Source organism: Astyanax mexicanus, chromosome 13 (assembly GCF_023375975.1).
Source record: "Astyanax mexicanus isolate ESR-SI-001 chromosome 13, AstMex3_surface, whole genome shotgun sequence".
Taxonomy (NCBI): Eukaryota; Metazoa; Chordata; class Actinopteri; order Characiformes; family Acestrorhamphidae; genus Astyanax; species Astyanax mexicanus.
The window spans coordinates 15,886,786-15,906,309 of NC_064420.1; the positions used below are offsets into that span (position 1 = coordinate 15,886,786).

At 35.8% G+C, this 19,524-nt stretch overlaps 1 protein-coding gene across 1 annotated transcript; it reads right to left on the reverse strand.

Moving 5' to 3' along the window:
• Positions 1 to 153: 153 nt before the first annotated feature.
• Positions 154 to 13,149, reverse strand: edem2 (ER degradation enhancer, mannosidase alpha-like 2). The gene is made up of 11 exons (XM_007232990.4): positions 12,936 to 13,149; positions 11,291 to 11,401; positions 11,103 to 11,142; positions 10,095 to 10,200; positions 8,505 to 8,630; positions 7,337 to 7,548; positions 5,543 to 5,684; positions 5,284 to 5,408; positions 4,314 to 4,458; positions 2,558 to 2,679; positions 154 to 1,470 (listed from the first exon to the last, which is right to left on the reverse strand). The coding sequence occupies exons 1-11, from the start codon at positions 13,040 to 13,042 to the stop codon at positions 1,015 to 1,017; spliced, it is 1,692 nt and encodes a 563-aa protein (XP_007233052.3). The 5' UTR covers positions 13,043 to 13,149; the 3' UTR covers positions 154 to 1,014.
• Between the last annotated feature and the right edge of the window lie 6,375 nt (positions 13,150 to 19,524).

Here is a 19,524-nt window from a genome sequence, read left to right on the forward strand (position 1 = left end):
TTTCCATTTTTGGATGATGGATTGAACAGTGTTCCTTAGGATGCTTAAAGCTTGTTTTTTTTACAACCTAACCCTGCTTTAAACTTCTCCACAACTTTATTTCTCAGAGTTCCTTGGTCTTTATGATGCTCTTTGTTCACTAGTGTTCTCTAACAAACCACTGAGGCCTTCACAGAACAGCTGTATTTATACTGAGACTAAATTAGACACAGCTAGACTCTATTAACTATTCTGGAGGTAGTTGATTGCAATGGATTTTATTTAAGGGTTTCAGAGTAAAGGGGGCTAAATACCTTTGCACGTCAGTTTTCAGATATTTAAATGATTAAAATCTCAATAAAATACATTTAAATTTATGGTTGTAACATGACAAAACGTGAAGAGTTCAAAAAAGTTCAAGGGGTGTGAATACATTTGCAGTCCACTGTAGAGAGGTAAGCATGAAGTGGCGATTTTGTGCTGGCGAGGAGATGAAGGGGGTTATTCACTGTAAAAGCCCGTTTCCCTGAGCTCTGCTGCTCCCTCACGTGAGGAGAAAAGTCTCTTTTTAGACAAAAGGCCAGACTCTGTCCTCTGTGAGGCTGATTAGCGTGAAACAGTAGCGTTAGCAATAGCTAAATCCCAGATAAGCTGAGACGTTTGGTCTTGTGTGGCCCATTAATCTGCTCAGAATTGTTTTTTTTTTTTGTTTTTTTGAGAATATGAATGTGTATTTGTGTGTTCGTATGATTTTTTTTGAAAAACGTGCCAACAGTATTTCAGACATTTCTTTTTATCCTTCATCTTGTTTTTTTTATTTTCAAGCTGAAACAGCAATAGAATAAACGGAATAGAAGCTAAACCCTGCAGCCCTTTTTTACATTTCTGAAATTTACAAAACACGGTGTAAAATACAGCAATACAGTAATTAAGACATTGTTCAAAACACATTAAAACAATATCCTCTCCATTCTGTAACTTCTTTCATTCTGCAACATGAATAAACAGCACATATCACTTTTACACATTGGCGCTTCAAGTGCCATCAGTAAAGACCTGCCCCATGACGGCTAATCTGGAGCTGAACGGCTGTGTGGGGCAGGACAGCACAGGGTTCTTCTTTCTTTCTCCTGGAGGTAACGCTATGCTTTCTGATGAGCCGGTGTCTCCTGAAGCCTCCACTGACTGGTCTATGGGAGATTTCAGTGGCTCAGACAGGCTGAGGAGGATGTCCTGAAGCTCCCTGCGTTCATCCTGGTCCTTCCTGCAGCAGTGCAGGGCAGCTGGGTCCAGTGGATGCGCCTCTGTATTAAATATATAACCCCCCGCATTGAGAATGCAGTCCCCCCGCGGACCCCCAAGCTCAAACCTTGTGCCGTTGTTGTGAATGAAGTTGTCAGGGTCGAACAGGAGGTAGAGATACTTAATCGTTTCAGCCAAGAAGAAGGACTCCATGCGGTTGTCTAGCTTGTGGTCTCTTATGTCTTTTATCTGTGCAAGAAGAGACAAAAGAAGAAGAAGAAGAAGAAGAGTCTGTGTTATCATATCTGGCAGGGTATCTAATGTATGGGGGACAATAAATTGAAGACTTTTTAACCAAAAAAAAAAAGAGCCCATAGTGATGTATGTATTACAGACCCTTTAAAAAATGCGTGATTTTTTTTTACAGCACTCTGTCCTTCACTTTAACTCATGCAGTCTATAAGTAAGTGACATATATACAGAACATTCTGTGTGCATCACAGGACATTGTGTCAATATGTGACCATATCATCATGTAACCTCATTAGGTGTGCTGGATAAATAAGTGCTTGAGAAAAAAAAAACTGTTAATTTTAAAGGATCAATAAGGATTATATTTTGTGTAGTAAATGATAAAATGATCAGGATGTGTCTTCAGATTTTAAGTTCAAGCACTGTCAGCTCTTGTCAGCAGAGCAAAGGAATCTGTGTGGTGTGGTCTCTGTCTCCACCTGCTTCTAATATATAAAATATATATGTCACATGTTACTCATGGCTATTCCTAGCAGCTAGCTAACGTTAGCTATTTGGTCTTGTGTGGCCCATTAATCTGCTCAGAATAGTTTCTTTTTGAGAATATGAATGTGTTATTTTAATAAATATTTAATAATTAAATATTTGTGGGTTAATACCACTGAGATTCTAACTGAAGTTTTGTTAATTTCAAAATGAACAATTTTGTACAAACAAAAACAGAACATAAACTGATAATAAGGCAGAGTGCAAAATAGCTATTAACTGTTTTTCGTAAAAGTTTGCAGTTCCCACTGCCTGCTGTTCCTACCAGTCTGCCATTAAAATCAGTGGGTTTATTTCTGTATGAGTTCTGGAAATAATTGTATTTACTGTCTATGGGACTTTTAAGTAATTTGAGGGATGGATATAAACAATTTAAGACAAATTAATGCCTTTTTAGATTTTTTAAAGATCTGCAGACACCTGGACAGTAAACTAAGAGATACAGTAAACTGTACCGATTAATGGCACCAAGACACTGTCTGATCAGAACCAGTGTTGAGAACACAAGCTGTACAGAGATCAGGGCTGTAATACTCACACTGGCAAAGCCACACTTAACACGGGTGATTTTCTCTATAGACTCCACTGCATCCCGGCCCAGCTGTAAAAACGTCGGGTCACCTGTTGCTTTATACAGGTACATGGCGCTCTCTATCAGCTCTGAAACAAAGAATTATACAAACAGTTATTTTTGTTTTAAATATATTTAATCTCCTACACTTTATACACCACTACTGCTCTAAAGTTTTAGATCACTCCCATTTACTCCCTTTATTTTTGCCATTTAATCTTCAGGTCGAGTCAGTAACTGTAAATGGTACAAAAACCAGTGTACAAAATTTTATAAATGCCAGGGCCTTTAAGGAAAACAAATGAAATAAAAATAGAATAATTTAAGTATTATAAAAAAAATGATATTGTAAAAGGTATATTGTAAAAACATATATATTGTTTTAAAAAAAATATTTTAAAACAATATTTTAGAACAATTAATTGGTTAACAGCTTACAGCTGGTAAGTAGCAACGGAAATAAACTGAGCTTTGCAAATGGATTTAAAAGCCTTTGTCTGTAGTAAAGTAGTATTGGCAAAGATTGTGTTACTCTACTCTCTAATGCAGCACACAGCATATTTACACTTCCATCATAATAACTAGAAAATGACAGAAACACAGATAAACTCTGTAACTATTAAATTATACCATATTTTTGCACTATAAAGCACACTGGAAGGTGCACTATCAAAAATTGTAAGAACAGGGGTAGGAACCTATGTTTTCTTTCTAAATTCAGACCAGTAATGCTAAGTAAACAAAAAAACAAAACATTTCATACGAGTCAAACAGTCAAACGAGTGCTGGATATTAATCTACAAAGATTTTTCTCCTGAAAACTGTTTATTTGGGTGAGTAAAGCACTTCAGTTGTTTACAGTAAGCTGGAACATTACCATAAGCGGCTAAATGCTAGCGGTTTACATTTACTGACAGCGCTACACTAAGGAACCCTGAGTGTTTCGGTAAGCCAGCTCTACAGGCTGATAATACTCACCTCTGAATGGTGAAAGAGCTAGCACTTTTTGTATGGTTAGCAGCCAATGCCAATACTGCTGGAGAACTGAACTAAAACTCCTGTATAACGCTGTACTTCAGCGGAGTAGCTTTAATGCTCCTTACAACCTGACTGGTAAAAATCAGGTGCGCACCAGATTATAAGGCAGTGACGATTTTTGGGAAAATTAAAGTATTTTAAGTGAGCCTTATAGTGCAAAAAATAGAGTTAGTCTTTTCTTTATAGAAATTACAGACAAAGCCAGAGAGTGGCAAGTACTCTTAGTTTCTTAGTTTCAGCCGCGAAGAGAAGAATTAGCGGTAAGACAAGTGAAGTGCAGTAATACAATTGTTGATAGGATAAAATTAAAATAAAAAAAAGCATCTTGTCTGGGCCATACAGCACTGCTACTGGACTAATACAAAAAAAAAGGATGTTCCAAAACTTGACAGATAGTGTACATCCCACAAAACATGCAGTATCTTCACACTTATTTATAAGATAAGGAAACACTCCCTTAAAATAACTATACAACTGTTTTTTGTCTACTGACAAAGACATGTTTGAGACATTGTGACAAAAAAAAAATATATATATTTTACTTAAATATATTGTGTATATGTATATATGTATGTATTGTATATGTATATATATTTTACTTAAAGATGTTCTGTTGCATATCTAAAAAATTTTCACAAAGTAAAATAGGAAACATTTTTCAGATATTTTACGGATCTGCAGGTACCTGGCCGTAAAGGATATCCCTCTCTCTTGTCCACCGTGTAGCCCTGAGGAATGCTGTAGAACTCCGGAAGTCCTCCAAATTGACGCCATACTGTGTAATAGTTATGGAAGGTCCTTGTGGCACTATTAATATCCCCTATTAGACTCTGAAATTGCGCATACACATCAAACACAAATATAAGATGTTATACAATGCAGCACATAAAAAAATATAACGTATTTTTCGCACTATAGGGCGCACTTAAAATTCTTTCATTTTCCAAAAATGATCAGTGCGCCTTTTGATCCAATGTGTCTACTACTAATTACTAGCAGGCACGTGCAGAGAGGGGATGAATATGGGGGCTGGAGCACCTGCCCCTTTGGCTCTTACCGCCCAAAGTGCCCCTTTGGCAACTTATTTATTTTTTTTTTTGTAAGCGTATGGGTGACAGTCATAACAGTTTTGGATGGGAAACTACCATATTTTACCCCTCTTTGCCGCAGTCTTCACGTATTAGTATTTTCCGTGAATTTCCCATATTATATTAATGAAAAAACAAACAAAAAAAAACTGTATTAATCAGGAGACAGGCTGCTGTGTGAATGGGAAAGCTCTTAACGCCAATCACGGAACCGGTTCAAGGATAAAGTACCACCTTTCAGGAGAAACAGCCAATCAGCTTGCTGGTTTTGTGGAGCAAGGAGAAAAGTAAGTGATCGGTTATATTGTAAGGTATGTTTCTGTATAGTGTTTCAAATTCCTGCTCGATGTGCCCCCTTTTGACTTTTGGAACCTGCCCCTCCAAAGGTCTCTGCACAGCCCTGATTAACAGTGTCACATAAAATGCGCCTTACAGTGCGAAAAATATGGTAACTCAGTAGACACAGATTTTACAGCATTTTAGGACTTAAGTACAGTAGTGAAGTAGTTCTGCTTCCTTACTTTACATCTCAGTGGATATTAGAGATATGAATGTTTGTCCTCTCACCTGCAGGCCAGGCCAGAACGCCTCCAGAGACTGAAAGACGGGCATGGACACTGTCCCCTTGTGCATCTGCACCCACAGGTACCAGTCATCAAATTTAGTGAAGTTCTTTAAGGACTTATCAAATTCTGTAACACAATTGAGAATATTATAGGACAGAGAAGAAAAGTTTAACTTTATATACTATATGTTTTGGCAATCTGTGGGCAAGATAATGACCAAAAAAAAAAAAATCTTATCTTATGCTAGAAAGTCGGTATACCTTGAAATGTGGTCAGTAGTTCCTCATCTTGCAGCATAATGGCACCCTTCACAAGGTACTCAAAGTACGAATCAACTCCTGCTCCAATCCCTGCATCCTGAGCAACCCACTTTGAAGTGATGACATCAATATGGTTTCCAACCTGAAAGGAGTCGTATATATATGTTTATATTTACTAGGGCTGTCAACATTAATGCATAAATGCATGCAGTTAATCTGGAAACCTTAAAGCCAAAAGTACACTGTATGACTTTAGCCTGATCTTTAGCTTCATCTTGCATTGTTTGTCGTGCCGTGTTAAAAGGGAAATCAATTTACTGAATACACATAGCGAGTGGACAATGCTTCAGACACTCCAACCGAGTGTACCTTAAAGATATAGCATACCTCCAATTCCCTCTATAAAATCCACATAGTCCACATATGTGTCTTATCTTTTTAGGTAATTTTTTCAGCACACAACAGCGCACAAGTTAGCAGAGCTATGCACTTTCTGAAAATTTGGCAGGGTGATGTGACGTGCAGTGTGAGCCCCTATGTCACAAACGTTGTTCGTACACAACAAACAATTCAAACAGTGTGAGCTCTCCACAATGCACTGATTAAAAACATCACATGGTGTCCACCTGGCTTAACATGTTCATTTTATTAAAATTGTTTTTATGATGAAAATTGTGTGCTCTCTCTCTCTTTTTTTTTCTCTCTCTCTCTCTCTCTCTCTCTCTCTCTCTCTCACGTGGTCATGCACACACAAACACACACAGCTAAAGGCATGTTTCCTCTGTTAAAGCTCCACTAGGTAGGATTGAGATTTTGTGCTCGTGGGCTCCCCCTACAGTTGTAGAGTGTAATAAATGTTTCAGGCGGATTAGTTTCTCTCTCTCGTTTTCTGGCTTTCACAGACATACAGTGTCTGTATGTTAGTTTGTAAAGAATGAACCAGTAGTTCTTGTAGAACTGTTAGAACTAAAGGTCGGAAAGCAGGTCGCAGTTCTCGTGAGCGTTGGTTGCGGCCGCCTCGGAAAACTTCCAGAGTCTGGTTTGAGCTCAGAGGAGCTCCGGCACAGACACGAGAGCACCGCTATTCCTCCTATTACACCTCAATGGAGCGCTGCAGTGAGTTTTAAGCTGTAATTTTACTTCTTTAAAAAGTTGAAAAATCCAGAAAATCCTACCTAGTGCTGCTTTAAAGCTGTTAAAGGTGGAATATGGTGCTAAACTAGCGTTTATTTTCTCCATTAAATCTCTCAGTTAAACTTAATAACTCACATTTCAATATTCAACTCTAAAAATCATAAAATCTACCCTTGCAAAAGTATTCTTACCCCTTAAACTTTCACATTTTGTCACCTTACAACCACAAACATAGATACTGGTTGATAGACACAAAGTAGCACATAATTGGGAAGTGGAACGTGATAAAAAAATAATATGTGGTTTACAAAATTTTAATCAAATAAAAATCTGAAAAGCATGATGTGCAAAAATATTCAGCCCCCTTTACTCTAAAATTCCTAAATAAAATCCAGTGCAATCAAGTGCCTACATAAGTCACTTAATTAGTTATTAGAGTCCAGGTGTGTGTAATTTAGTCTCAGTATAAAAACACCTGCTCTGTGAAGGCCTCACTGGTTTGTTAAAGAAAGCACTAGTGAACAAACAGCATGAAGACCAAGGAACTCATACATCTTCTATATCTCTACTTTATTAAAATAATAATAATAAATAATAAAATAATAATAATCATTTAAATTTTTGTTTATATATATGTTCAGCACTTTAGTCAGATCTTACCAAGCCGATATCAGAGCGGGTCTTCCAGAGGGAGCTGAGAGCTTTGCGGGCCACGTTTTCAAACACAGGGTCTCCAGTCAGGTGGCTGAGGGTGGAGAACTCCAGGATGAAGGTGCCCACTCCAGCAGTGCAGGTAACGGGGGTCTCTGTGGGGTTGACTCCCCTCAGCAGGTTCACCGTTCCATAAGGCATACCCGTGGGTGTGTGGAATGCTGGAGAGGATTCAGGTGATGGATGCAATTATTATTGTATAATTTAATACATTTTAAATGTTACTTCACAGAACAAAGCAAGAAATCAAGACCAGGAGGGTTAAGCTAAACTTCTAGCTCTTGTCATGTGATTAGTCTCAACTAGGGGCGGTATAAAATATCGATTTGCGATATATTGTATCGTGTTTGTCCGTGATATGTGGTGTCAAAATATCCTAAGAATAAGAATTTACCCCTAAACACATTAAAGTAAGTGCTCCATTATTCCACATGGTGGTGCTAATCACATCAATAGGGTAAATCTGCTGTGAAGAATACTGGTTGTTAAATTCTGTGAAACTGACACCATTAATAATTCCTGCTATTTACTTATTTAGGAGTATTTTATTTTCTTCAGAAACACAGATGGTGTTGCGAGATGCACTGTGATTTCCACCTATAGTCTTAACCCCCAGCAAAACCAGCCAATCTTTTTAATATTATTCTATTTAACTGGTATAGTCTCATAGTCCTAGTTTGGATAATATAAGGTGTTGAATAAGCATGTTTTGTGAGTTTACTATAGATGCACAAACCACAGTTTTCTTGGCCTATTTTAATTTACGATTTTTAGAAAATCGGATGTAATGATTCTGATTTTAGTAGATGACAGCATATATCAAAACAAAGTGCATTATGGTATAGGACAAACCTTTCTTTTTTGTTTATTTTACAAGCAATGTTAAGTAAAAGTGAAGTACAGTATTTGTACAGGCTTGGGGCCAGTCTGTAGCAGATTCCATGTGTGCTGTGACACGAGATTTAATAAATCTTGCAAAACAACGTTTCATGTTTAATGGTCGTTCCTGTCACTGGCCGTTTGATTGGTGCATTTTTCGACTTTACTGCTTTACAATCACACTTCATTTTGTGTCACAGCTGATGTAACCTTTGTGTGTTCTGTGTAATTTGCCCACCTGGGAGGAGTTTGCGTGCTGCATCTTCAGCCATGCGAAGCAGCGGCCCGGAGCACGGCCAGCCCTCCTCCACCTCCATCCCCGCCTGCTTGGACAGCAGATGGGCTGAAAGAAGTCCACCGACCACTACAGATACACACACACACAATAAAGATTACCAATAGCAACTAAAGCATCACTTCTACAGGTTTAAGTATTATATATTATAACCTTACATAGTACAACAATGTTCCAAAATCATCTTATTATAACACAATGCAGAAATGTGACAGTGACATTTCTGAACAACACATTTTTATGTTTAATTAATATTGGTCTCTACATTCTTTTTTTTTATTAAATATTGTGAGGTTATTGAATATATGGTGTCATGACTCAAAATTAGATGTCGGCCGAAAGGATTATTACCCTCCTACTGCAGATATCATATAAAGCTTTTCTGTTCAGACTGCACGCAAAATGGATTTGTTTCTTTGTTTGTTTGTTGAGTTATTTGCAAGTATTCAGTCATCACACACATAACTGCATGGGTTATTAGGTCAGCTGGCAGTCTGAACACAGCTGTTATGCTGAAAGGTGTTGATTTATGAAAATGTAACTCATTCAGAATGTGTAGAAAATGATCCTTATGTCTTTTGCAGTGCATAAAAAACACTAAACCATTATCAAAAGGTATCTGCTGTGTGTCTTTGTTTTTAATCCATCATTCACAATTTAAAATTACAGTGGCTTGCAAAAGTATTTATACCCCTTAAATATTCCACTTTTTCTAAGCACATAATTGTGAAGTAAAACGAAAATGATACTTAGTTTTAACATTTTAATCTAAGAATATTCACGTGTTAGAATGGCTCAGTCAAGGCCTGACCTAAAGTCTGTAGATGTGCAAAGCTGGTAGAGACAAACCCCAAAGCATTTACAGCTGTAATTCAGTGAAAGGTGGCTCTACTAAGTACTGATATAGGGGGGCTGAATACTTTTGCACACCACACTTTTCAGATTTGTATTTAATTAAAATTTTGAAAACTATGTTATATTAATGTAATTTTATGACCATTTTATGCCAATGATATTAAGATAACAGCATAATCATTAAATTATCCTGGCTTAAAGAGCAATGAATATTACATTATTAAGAATTATCAGATAATAAATTTGGATTATGCTTTTTTTCCTTAAATATCCTAAACATACTGTACATAAAATAGTTTTTTAAACAAAGTTGATATATTGGCTCAATCATGTGAATGGGTTCTCCCAGCTAGTAAAAACATACTGGTACATGTTATGTTAATGCCAGTATATTGAATGTTAAGTCAATAACGTAATTATTGTGACAGACCTCCACTAAAACCATTTCAGTGACCAAGCATAACACCCCCCTTTAAGAAATGTATGAATCAGCTCATTAGATGTCATATCATGCCAGTCATCATGGCTGAAAAGATCAGATATTGAAACATAGCATAGCTATGTTCTTTGAAGCATTAGCCTACAGTATACCAGAACAAATTAAAGCAGCACGGCCTCACTATTAAAAGGTTTTGGGTTTTTTTTAGATCCTACTTACATCACCTAAAAAGTTCTCACCTCGTATGTTTGTCTCAAACACAGATGCATTTACATCAATGTCGAAGTCCACAGTGTCCTGAAGGAGAGTGGCCACCCGCTGGAACTCTGTGTGGTTCCCCAGTATCTGAGAGTATAGACAGAAAACATCAGTCACAGCTATAGCTAGGGATGCACTGAATATTTGGCAACAAAAATGATTTGGCATAAAAATAAGTAGATTGCATATTGATTCATATTGAACAATGACTAAAATAATTTAAAGTCATATGGCGATGTTTTCCCTAACATTAGGATTTTTTTAAACAGCAGCAGATGCGAACTCACACTCAACATCAACACCCCCCCCCCAACCCCACCCCCAGTCTCAGGTGGCGCTGTGTATCAGAGAACTGCTGTGCACAAGGCAGGGAGTGAGGGAGAGAGCAAGAAGAAGGAGCCGACAGAGGGAGCCCGTTTTTTGTAAATTTTTACTTCCTACTCGCGTAAATGAAGCTAAATAAAGACTTCATTGTGACTTATCACTTTACTATCACTTTATCAGTTTACACAGTCTTTACTAACTCTACACAAACTGTCTGTTTCCCAGATGAATTTGTTTGCACTACTGGGGTTAATTGTACAATTGTTCTACTGAGGTAAATTGTAAATTGGACTATTGAGGTAAATATGTATTTAGAATAGCACTACTTCAGCTACATGTATTATTAAATGTGCCCTGCTCACATAGCTAAATTTGTGAGTAATATAGCACTGCTGAGGTAAATACATATTGCTTTATTGGGTTGCATGCTGTATGTATTATTAAAAAGTTCAGTGTTAAACATAGTTTTGTAATTGTTGTTTGTTTAAAATGAATAAAAACTTGCGGTGTTAGCTTGTTCTGTTTTCACCTTCAGCCAAATGTTTCATTATGTTCAATTTTGGCCTCAGTCAAACATTTTCATTACTGTGAATCTTTAACTAAATTCAACAAAACAATTACTTATACTATACAAATACAAATACATATTTATAATACATTCATACCAGCAAGGTATCCAAGGCATCAATGAGAGTGAGCGAAAAACTGAGGGCAGGAAAAAGAGAGAAACGTTAGGTCTTTTTAACTGACTTTCAGCTCACCAATCAAAAACTACAACAGCTCATAAATGCTGTTCACCACCCAGAGAAAAACATTTAAACTGCAAAAATTATGCAGATCAGTTTGCCTCTACCTGCCCCATGTATCTTGTCCATCGCATGTCAGGGGTCGGAGCTCATCATATGGATATGCATTGTCCAAATAACTGTTGTAGGCATGATAGAACATGGACTTTATTCTGTGTCTGCAGAGAGAAATAATTACAGAAGTTAAGATAGACTGTGCTGCTTGAAAAGCTTCAGCATTTGTTGCAAAGACAATAGGAGCAAATCTTTGGAATAATGAGTTTACTTTTTCAGTTTACAGCATTATGTAATAAACATTGCTAACAACTAAAATTATTGTGGGATCTTGAGAATGCAGCTGATCTCAGTTTCTGTCTGTGATTATACTCTACCATAGAGCCACCAAGATCAGTCAATCTGAACAATTTCAAGAACTTTGAAAGTACAGTTGCATAGACCATCAAAAACCGTATGATGAAACTGGCTCTCATCAGGACCACCCCAAAAAAGCAAAGTTTTCTCTGTTGCACAAGATAATTTAATCATTGTTACCAGCCCCAGACACTGCAAGTTAACAGCACTCCAGATAAGTATTTTTGGTTTATTTAAGACTTTTAAGTTCCAATATGATTCCTTGTGTGTTCCTCAGCATGTCTTTAGTATTCATTTACAGTGTAGAGAAAAAAATAAAAAATAAAAACCTTGAATGAGAAGATGTGTCCAATTTTTTACAGGACTGTATATCCAATCAGAACAGTGGGTTCGAAAAAGAAAGAACAAGACTGCTATCTAGTGGTCAGGGTTTAAACCTAAAATTAAACACTGTCTGTCAACAATCTATACATGGGAACTTGAGAATCAACCTAATACTAAAATACTAAATACTAAAACTTACTGCGCATTCAAGGCTTCTTTGCATACAGCTCTAAACATAATCTGCATGGCAGCCAACTTTTTTTTACTAAAATTGGTGAAAATAATGAAATTATTTAGCTATGACTGTTAATGATCATATTATTATTAAATTATAAATAATAAAAAACATTGCAGAGCTTTCAGACCTTAAATAATGCAAAGCATTCAGTTCAGCTTGGTTTGATGGCTTGTGATCATCTATATTCCTCTTGATTATATTCCAAAGGTTTTCAATTTGGTAAATTCAAAGAAGCTCATAATTTTAAGTGGTCTCTTATTTTTTTCCAGAGCTATATATAGGCACATCTAAAATTCAGTGTTTTTTATGTTCTTGATGATTTATACTAATAAATAATCCAAACTATAAATAAAAACACATGGAATTATTTAGTAAACAAAAAAGTGTTAAACAAACCATGTTTTATATTTTATTTTCTTCAAAGCACCTCTTGCTTAGATTTTTACAGTTTTACACTGCTTGGCATTTTCTCAGTCAGCTTTATGAGGTAGGGTCACCTGCATAGCTTTCAGTTAACAGCTGTGCTGAACTTGTCAAGAGTTAATTAGGTTACTTGTCCTTCTTGTTCTCACAGCTAATGCTGTGTGAGGATTTATTTTTCAATTTCTGCAGAAATATGACTCTTAAAATATGACGCTGCTGTTGACTCTTTCTGTTGCAGATATAACAGTATTTAAAGCAGATAAATACACTGGCGAATAAAACCTGATTTAATGGTAAATAAATACAGTTTAATGGTGAATAAATTCAGTTTTAATGGTGAATAAATTAAAGTTCACCTGTACTCAGCCATCTCCTCCTGTGTGAAGTCGCTGTCTGTAGCATGGCTGAAGAATGGAGATACGTGTGTTATGCAGAAGACGGCGCTGAACAGGAGAGAGAGCATGAAGCTGCGCGGAGTGACAGAAATACAATAATATAATAAATATTAAAACTACATTCATTCACACTCAGCTCCTCTCTGTTTATACAGGAAGCGCGCACAACACGCATGCGCACAACCAGTGCTGACGTACACACTGTGGATAGAATAAAAGCACAGAAAGAAAGAGTGAATTACTAAAAAATATTACTAATAATTTAGAATTATTACATAGAACTTAGAACTATTACTTAGAACCTAGAATTATTCATTAGAATGTAGAATTGTTACGTTTAATTAAATTAGTTACTTATAATTTTGAATTATTTATTAGATTTTAGAATTGTTATTTAGAACTAAGAATTATTACTTAGAATTCTATTTATTACTTAGAATTTACAATAATTATTGCAAATTTAGAATTATTAATTAGAATTTAAAATCGGAATTTTATATTGTTACTTAGAATTTAGAATTATTCATTAGAATTTAGAATTGTTACTTAGAATTTAGAATTTGTTACTTACAATATAGAATTGTTACTTAGAATTTAGAATTGTTACTTAGAATTTAGAATTATTAATTAATTAGAACTATTCATTAGAATTTAGAATTGTTGCTTAGAATTTAGAATTATTGCTTAGAATTTGGAATTGTTTTTTAGAATTTAGAACTATTAGTTAGAATGTTGAATTACTAATTAGAATTTAGAATTATTGCTTAAAATTTAGAAATATTAGTTAATTAAAATTATTAATTAGAATTTTGAATTATTACTTAGAACTTAGAATTATTAATTCGAATTTAGAATTATGGGTTAATTAGAACTTAAAATTATTAATTATTATTTAGAATTTTTCATTAGAATTTAGAATTATTACTTAGAATTTAGAATTGTTAATTAGAAGTTAGAATGGTTACCTAGAACTTAGAATTATTAATTAGAATTTAGAATTAGAATTTAGAATTATTAATTCAAATTTAGAATTATTATTAGAAATTGTTATTTAGAATTATTATGTACATTTAGAATTGTTTCTTAGAACTTTGTTAATTGTTAATAAGAATTATTACTTAAAACGTACAATATTAACATTATTACTTCTTTTTATGTTGTATCATTGTCTCTGCTTATATCTTCCAGTGATTTTTAAACTGTTGGTTCTCTTATTTCTGTTTTTGATTGTTAATATTTATTTCTAATATTTTTTGTTTTTTTATTGAGCCTCTTAAATTTATTAATAATTGATGAGTAATATGTGTCATAAATAATATGTGTCCGCTAAATGTGTTTTTTTTTTTTTCTTTTTTATCTTAGATGTCTTTGATTGTTATGTGCTGTGTGCATGTATTAAAAAGTAATAGTTTTTTATTAAGTGGCCACACAAAGCAACAACAACCAGAATTATTTGTATTTTATTCATACTTTGTACTTAAGGAGAAGAAAAATACAATAAAATGCAAAAAAAAAAAAAAAAAAAAAAAAATCATATTAGCAATAATAAAAGAAATCAGTAACATGGCCGTACCAAATAAATAAGTACAACTAGAGGAGTAAATTCTTCAGTACAGAAACAGAAAACAAAGAGAGAGAAAAATAAAAATAAAGACTTTATCCACTTCTATTTAAATGCAACATATTGGGCATAAATGACTAGACTAAGTATATAATTACAGCCATTTGTACAGGTTTAGTAGACCAATTAAGGTATAATTATGATTTATTTAATTAAGAAATATTATTTACCTCCTTCAATCTTCTTCTTAATTAAGAGCATGATTTAACAGTATCTGTTTATATAAGGTGTGTTGAAAAGAAAAAGCTACATCCAAAGAAAGTATAAAAATAGCTTAGTCTTATTAAATTTTGGGCACTCTAGTCACATTTTTTGATTATTTTTCTGATATTATATATTTTCTCTTTGGAAGGCCAATTACATGTAAAACCAGACCAGTGTAGAATAGGCAGCCAGTGTGCTCAGAGAAAAGTGTTAGAACTCCAGCTCTGATACATCAGCCAACAGATGCCTGTGTGGCCAGCATCACAATAGGAGCGATGAGGGGAGAGAGCGCCACCTAACCACACAAGGAGAGAGAGAGCATGGCCTACTGTACTCTCTCTCTGACTCTGGCTGCTGATGAAAAAACCTTAAGGCTGGTTTATACTTCGGCGTCAAGACAGCGTAGCCTTCATGCAAAGTGTGGGCAGAAATACAAGGGAATGCTAAAGCTACAGTGTGGGTTCAACAGAGAAGTATAAATTGGCTATTGGCCTCCACGTTATCTGATATTATAAAAACATATAATGTGTAGATGTTTTCTGTAAAGAATGAGAACTTATTTTCACCTAAAACAAAAACAAAAAAATGTAAGTTGATGACAAAACATTTGCAATGTATGTATGTGTCACACCTGCACCTTTAAGATCAGCCTCTCCGGAGTACTAATAAGCTGCAATTAATCTACAATCACTATTTAATAATATTTTATTTTATTTTGTATTATTTTTTTAATTTTATTAAAATATTTAACATTTTAGATCAATTAACTGATTTTATTTTCTTTGCCAGGCTTTGACTGCTGGAAAAAAAATTATTGATCTCTAAAGTAGCCTTTCTTATAATAAATGATGATTTAGTCTCCTCTAGAGCAAGTACATTTAAAAATGTGCCTAAGTAAGTGTCCATGTATGGTTGCTCTTCTCCAGTATGCATCAGTCACATGGTAAAGCCAAACACACTCATGTAGTAACACTTCCTCCACCATGTTTCACAGTTGATGAGAAATGCCTCAAAAAAGGGCTCTAAGTGGCCCAGAGGAATATGGCGCTGCTGCTATGTTCATGAGATTGCTGGTTCGAATCACGGTCATGAAGCTTACAATCAGCTGCCGGAGCCCCAAAAAGAGCACAATTAGCCTGGCTCTCTCTGGGTGGGTAGATGGCGCTCTTTCCCCACATCACTCCAAAGGGTGATGTCGCTCAGCACAAGGCGTCTGTGAGCTGATGTATCGGAACCGAGTCGCTGTGCTTTTGCTCTGAGCACACTGTGATGCTGTGATGCTACTCGGTAATGCTACATCAGCAGCAGATCGAAAAGAGGCGGTGATTTACTTCACATATATCGGAGGAAGCATGTGCTAGTCTTCACCCTCCTGGTGTGTTGGGGCATCCCTAGTGATAGGGGGAGTCCTAATGAGTGGGTTGGGTAATTGGCTGTGTAAATTAGGGAGAAAACTGGATAAAAATAAGAAACAAAAAAAAATTAAAAACAAAAGAGGTGGTAGCTAACTTCACATGTGTTGGAGGAGGCATGTGCTACTTTTAACCATCCTTGTGTTGTACAATCATTAATGATATGTAGCTGAGCGGGTGGGATGATCAGCAAAGCTACATTAAAGAAATGCCTTTAAAAAACGTTTTTTCCTCCCCTTAACTGACAAGAAAGGTCAAGAAAAGATGGTTCTGTGAATATTTGAGCTACAGCAGCTGAATTACCCACCTCAAAACTGTATTTTATTTTATAATTTATTTTTCAATTTTTAAGGCATGTCCTAATTGTAAAGTTTACATTAATAATACATTCACATCTTAATTGCTTTTTTTTAAATCTGCTAATCTGTCTAAGTAAGTGCTCCTGTATGTATGCCCTTCTCCAATAGAAAAGGGTGGAAGTAGCTGAAGCTGCTGTGCTTCAGAGAGGCAACATTATAAAATTCTAGTCACTGTCCACTAGCCATAGTAGTTTCTGCTCCTGTAGTGAACATGAGAACATGAGAAAAACAGCTGTTACTGGTGTGCCTGGTTTACTTGTGCTAGGCTATGCTGTTTAAAGCAAGTTATGAATATAATATATGATATATGTTTTCAAACAGTACAAACAATAATAAAAAAATATTTAAAAAGCAGCTTATCTGTGTTACTGTAAGTTGTGCAGTTCACACCCATAAATCTCACTTTTATGGGCGTTTAAAACGGATTACGGAACAATGTTGTAGTGAAAAATACCGGTAAACAGCTGAGACATTAAATCAGCTTTATGAGCTTATAGACAATATACTGTAGTGATATGGAGTTGTTTTTAGCTTGATGTGTAACAGGGTACTGAGGAAAATGCTCTCCCAAGGTTATTCATTTATACCAGTGCTGTTCTTGTCAACACACTCATCAAAAGCTATCTGAAGTAATATTTTAAGGTTATATATATATATATATATATATATATATATATATATATATATATATATATAAACCCGAATGCTATGCAGAGATGCCAAAAATCAGATTTCATGTGGTTTTCGACTGTCCTGACTATCAAATATCAATCCGAATGCTATGGAGATGCGTCGAAAAATCAGATTTTGTACATCCTATCAAAAAATAATCCGGATACAATCTAAATATGACAGAATTTGATTTGGGCTGGAAGTCTGAATATAGTCTTAAAGACAGGTGTGTAAAATCTCCAAGTTGGTAAATCTCCAGACCAGGAATGAGCACCACTGGCTTAGATCATTCATATTATACACAACAATGTGAGGTGTATGAACTGATGACATGTACGATTTACCTGCTTATGTGAGTGGTGTACAGATTATTAATATAAACAGCATAATATACATTTATTTAACAGTAAGGTGCTTCTTAAAATCTGTTTACTGCAGTCTAAGCACCTGACTCTCTAATCAGTTACATCAACAAATGGAGGCAAGAAATATACCATGTAGATCCTCCTGCTCTGGAACGCTTTGTTCAAAAACTGTCCTCCATATCATCCATATTAAGAATACACACTCTGCAGCTTCTGCCAGCAATTTATGAGCCTCTGGATCATCTTCCTTCCTTGTTCCATTTGTTTTTTAGCTTTTTTCTTCCTCCGCACAGGTTTGCAGGGCTTTACACTGCGTCCATTTTCCTGCAACAGAGTACAGTACTTATTACTGCCAACCGCAATAAACAACTGCTTAACAATTACTTTTAAACAGACTCTCCATAGTTCATTTAAGCCCAAATTGGATAGGATTTGTTTTACCTGTGGATGTGGGGTAATGTTTTTCAATTAAATAAACATCAGGATAATTTATGATGCGCTACTCACACGCTTCCCACGGGTTTGCAGCATAGCCAGCCGGAGTTAGCAGTGCTAGCCAGCCCATTTAGCAATGTTACTCATCTGTGGTTTGCAGCATTGCCATCCGCGATTTGCAGCAGAGCCACAGTTAGCAGCACTAGCCACCCCCGGTTAACAGCGCTACTCAGCTGCGGTTTAGCAGCATAGCCAGCCGCAGTTAGCAGCGCTAATCAGCCCTGGTTTGTAGCGGTAGCCAGCCACGGTTTTAAGTATATGTAGTTTCTAGCTGTCTTGACTATCAAAAATGAATCCGGATACAATCTAGATATTTCAAAAATCTGATTTCATGTGATTTCTGACTGTCCTGACTATCAAAAATTAATCTAGATACAATCTAGATAAGCCAAAAATCTGATTTCATGTAGTTTCCAACTTCTTGGCTATAAAAAATCAATCTGAATGCAATTTTGATATGCAGAAAAACTGATTTCATGTAGTTTTTGACTGTCCTGACTATCAAAAATCAATCTGAATGCAATTTGGATAAGCCAAAAATCAGATTTCATATGTCTGGATATGCAGACTATCTGAATGCAATCCAGATTTGCCTAAAATCAAATTTCATGTGGTTTCTGGCTGTCCTGACTATCAAAAATCTGTGGAACCCGAGCTCTGATACATCAGCCAACAAGATGCTTGGGCTAACCAACATCACACTGAGAGTAACGTGGGGAGAGAGTGCCATCTACCCATCCAGAGAGAGCATGGCCAATAGTGCTCTGTCAGACTCCAGCTGCTGATGCTGAAGCAGCATGATCCGGGATTCGAATCACTGGACCACTCGGAGCCCCATAAGCTCAGGAACCTTTACTACTACAGGAGCATGAAGTACCTAAAAAGGACTGATGTGACTCATTCAGACAGAAGTGAAGTCACTGAGGACGCACAGGAAAAATAACAAGTAAAACTAAGGGCTTTAGTTGGAGAACAGGACTTTTTGTAGCACACAGTTATACCGTGGATTTCTTCCTGCAGTACAGTTGGATGAGCTGGGCCATCTTGGACACAACGGCAGTCATCTCGTTTCCCTGCAGGCCGTCAGTGAGACACACAAACTGCTCGGTCATGCGATAAATGGATCGCAATATATGAGTCACCTAAAATTAAACAGATATGCAAAAAATACAATAAAAATTTAAATTTCAAATAAAACACACACATGCAGCATGTACTGGTTTTATGTTGCAGCCATGAAAACATATGATCATATATCCACTTAATTCTAAATGATCGTGCCATGTTTTTCATCTGTTTTACATATTTTTCACAGAACGAACACAAAATACAGCAATGCAGAAGCTGGGGAGAAGGGCGTTACCTTATTAGAAGCACAGCCATCGTTTTTTTTAGACATGCCAAATGGACCAGTCAGATTCT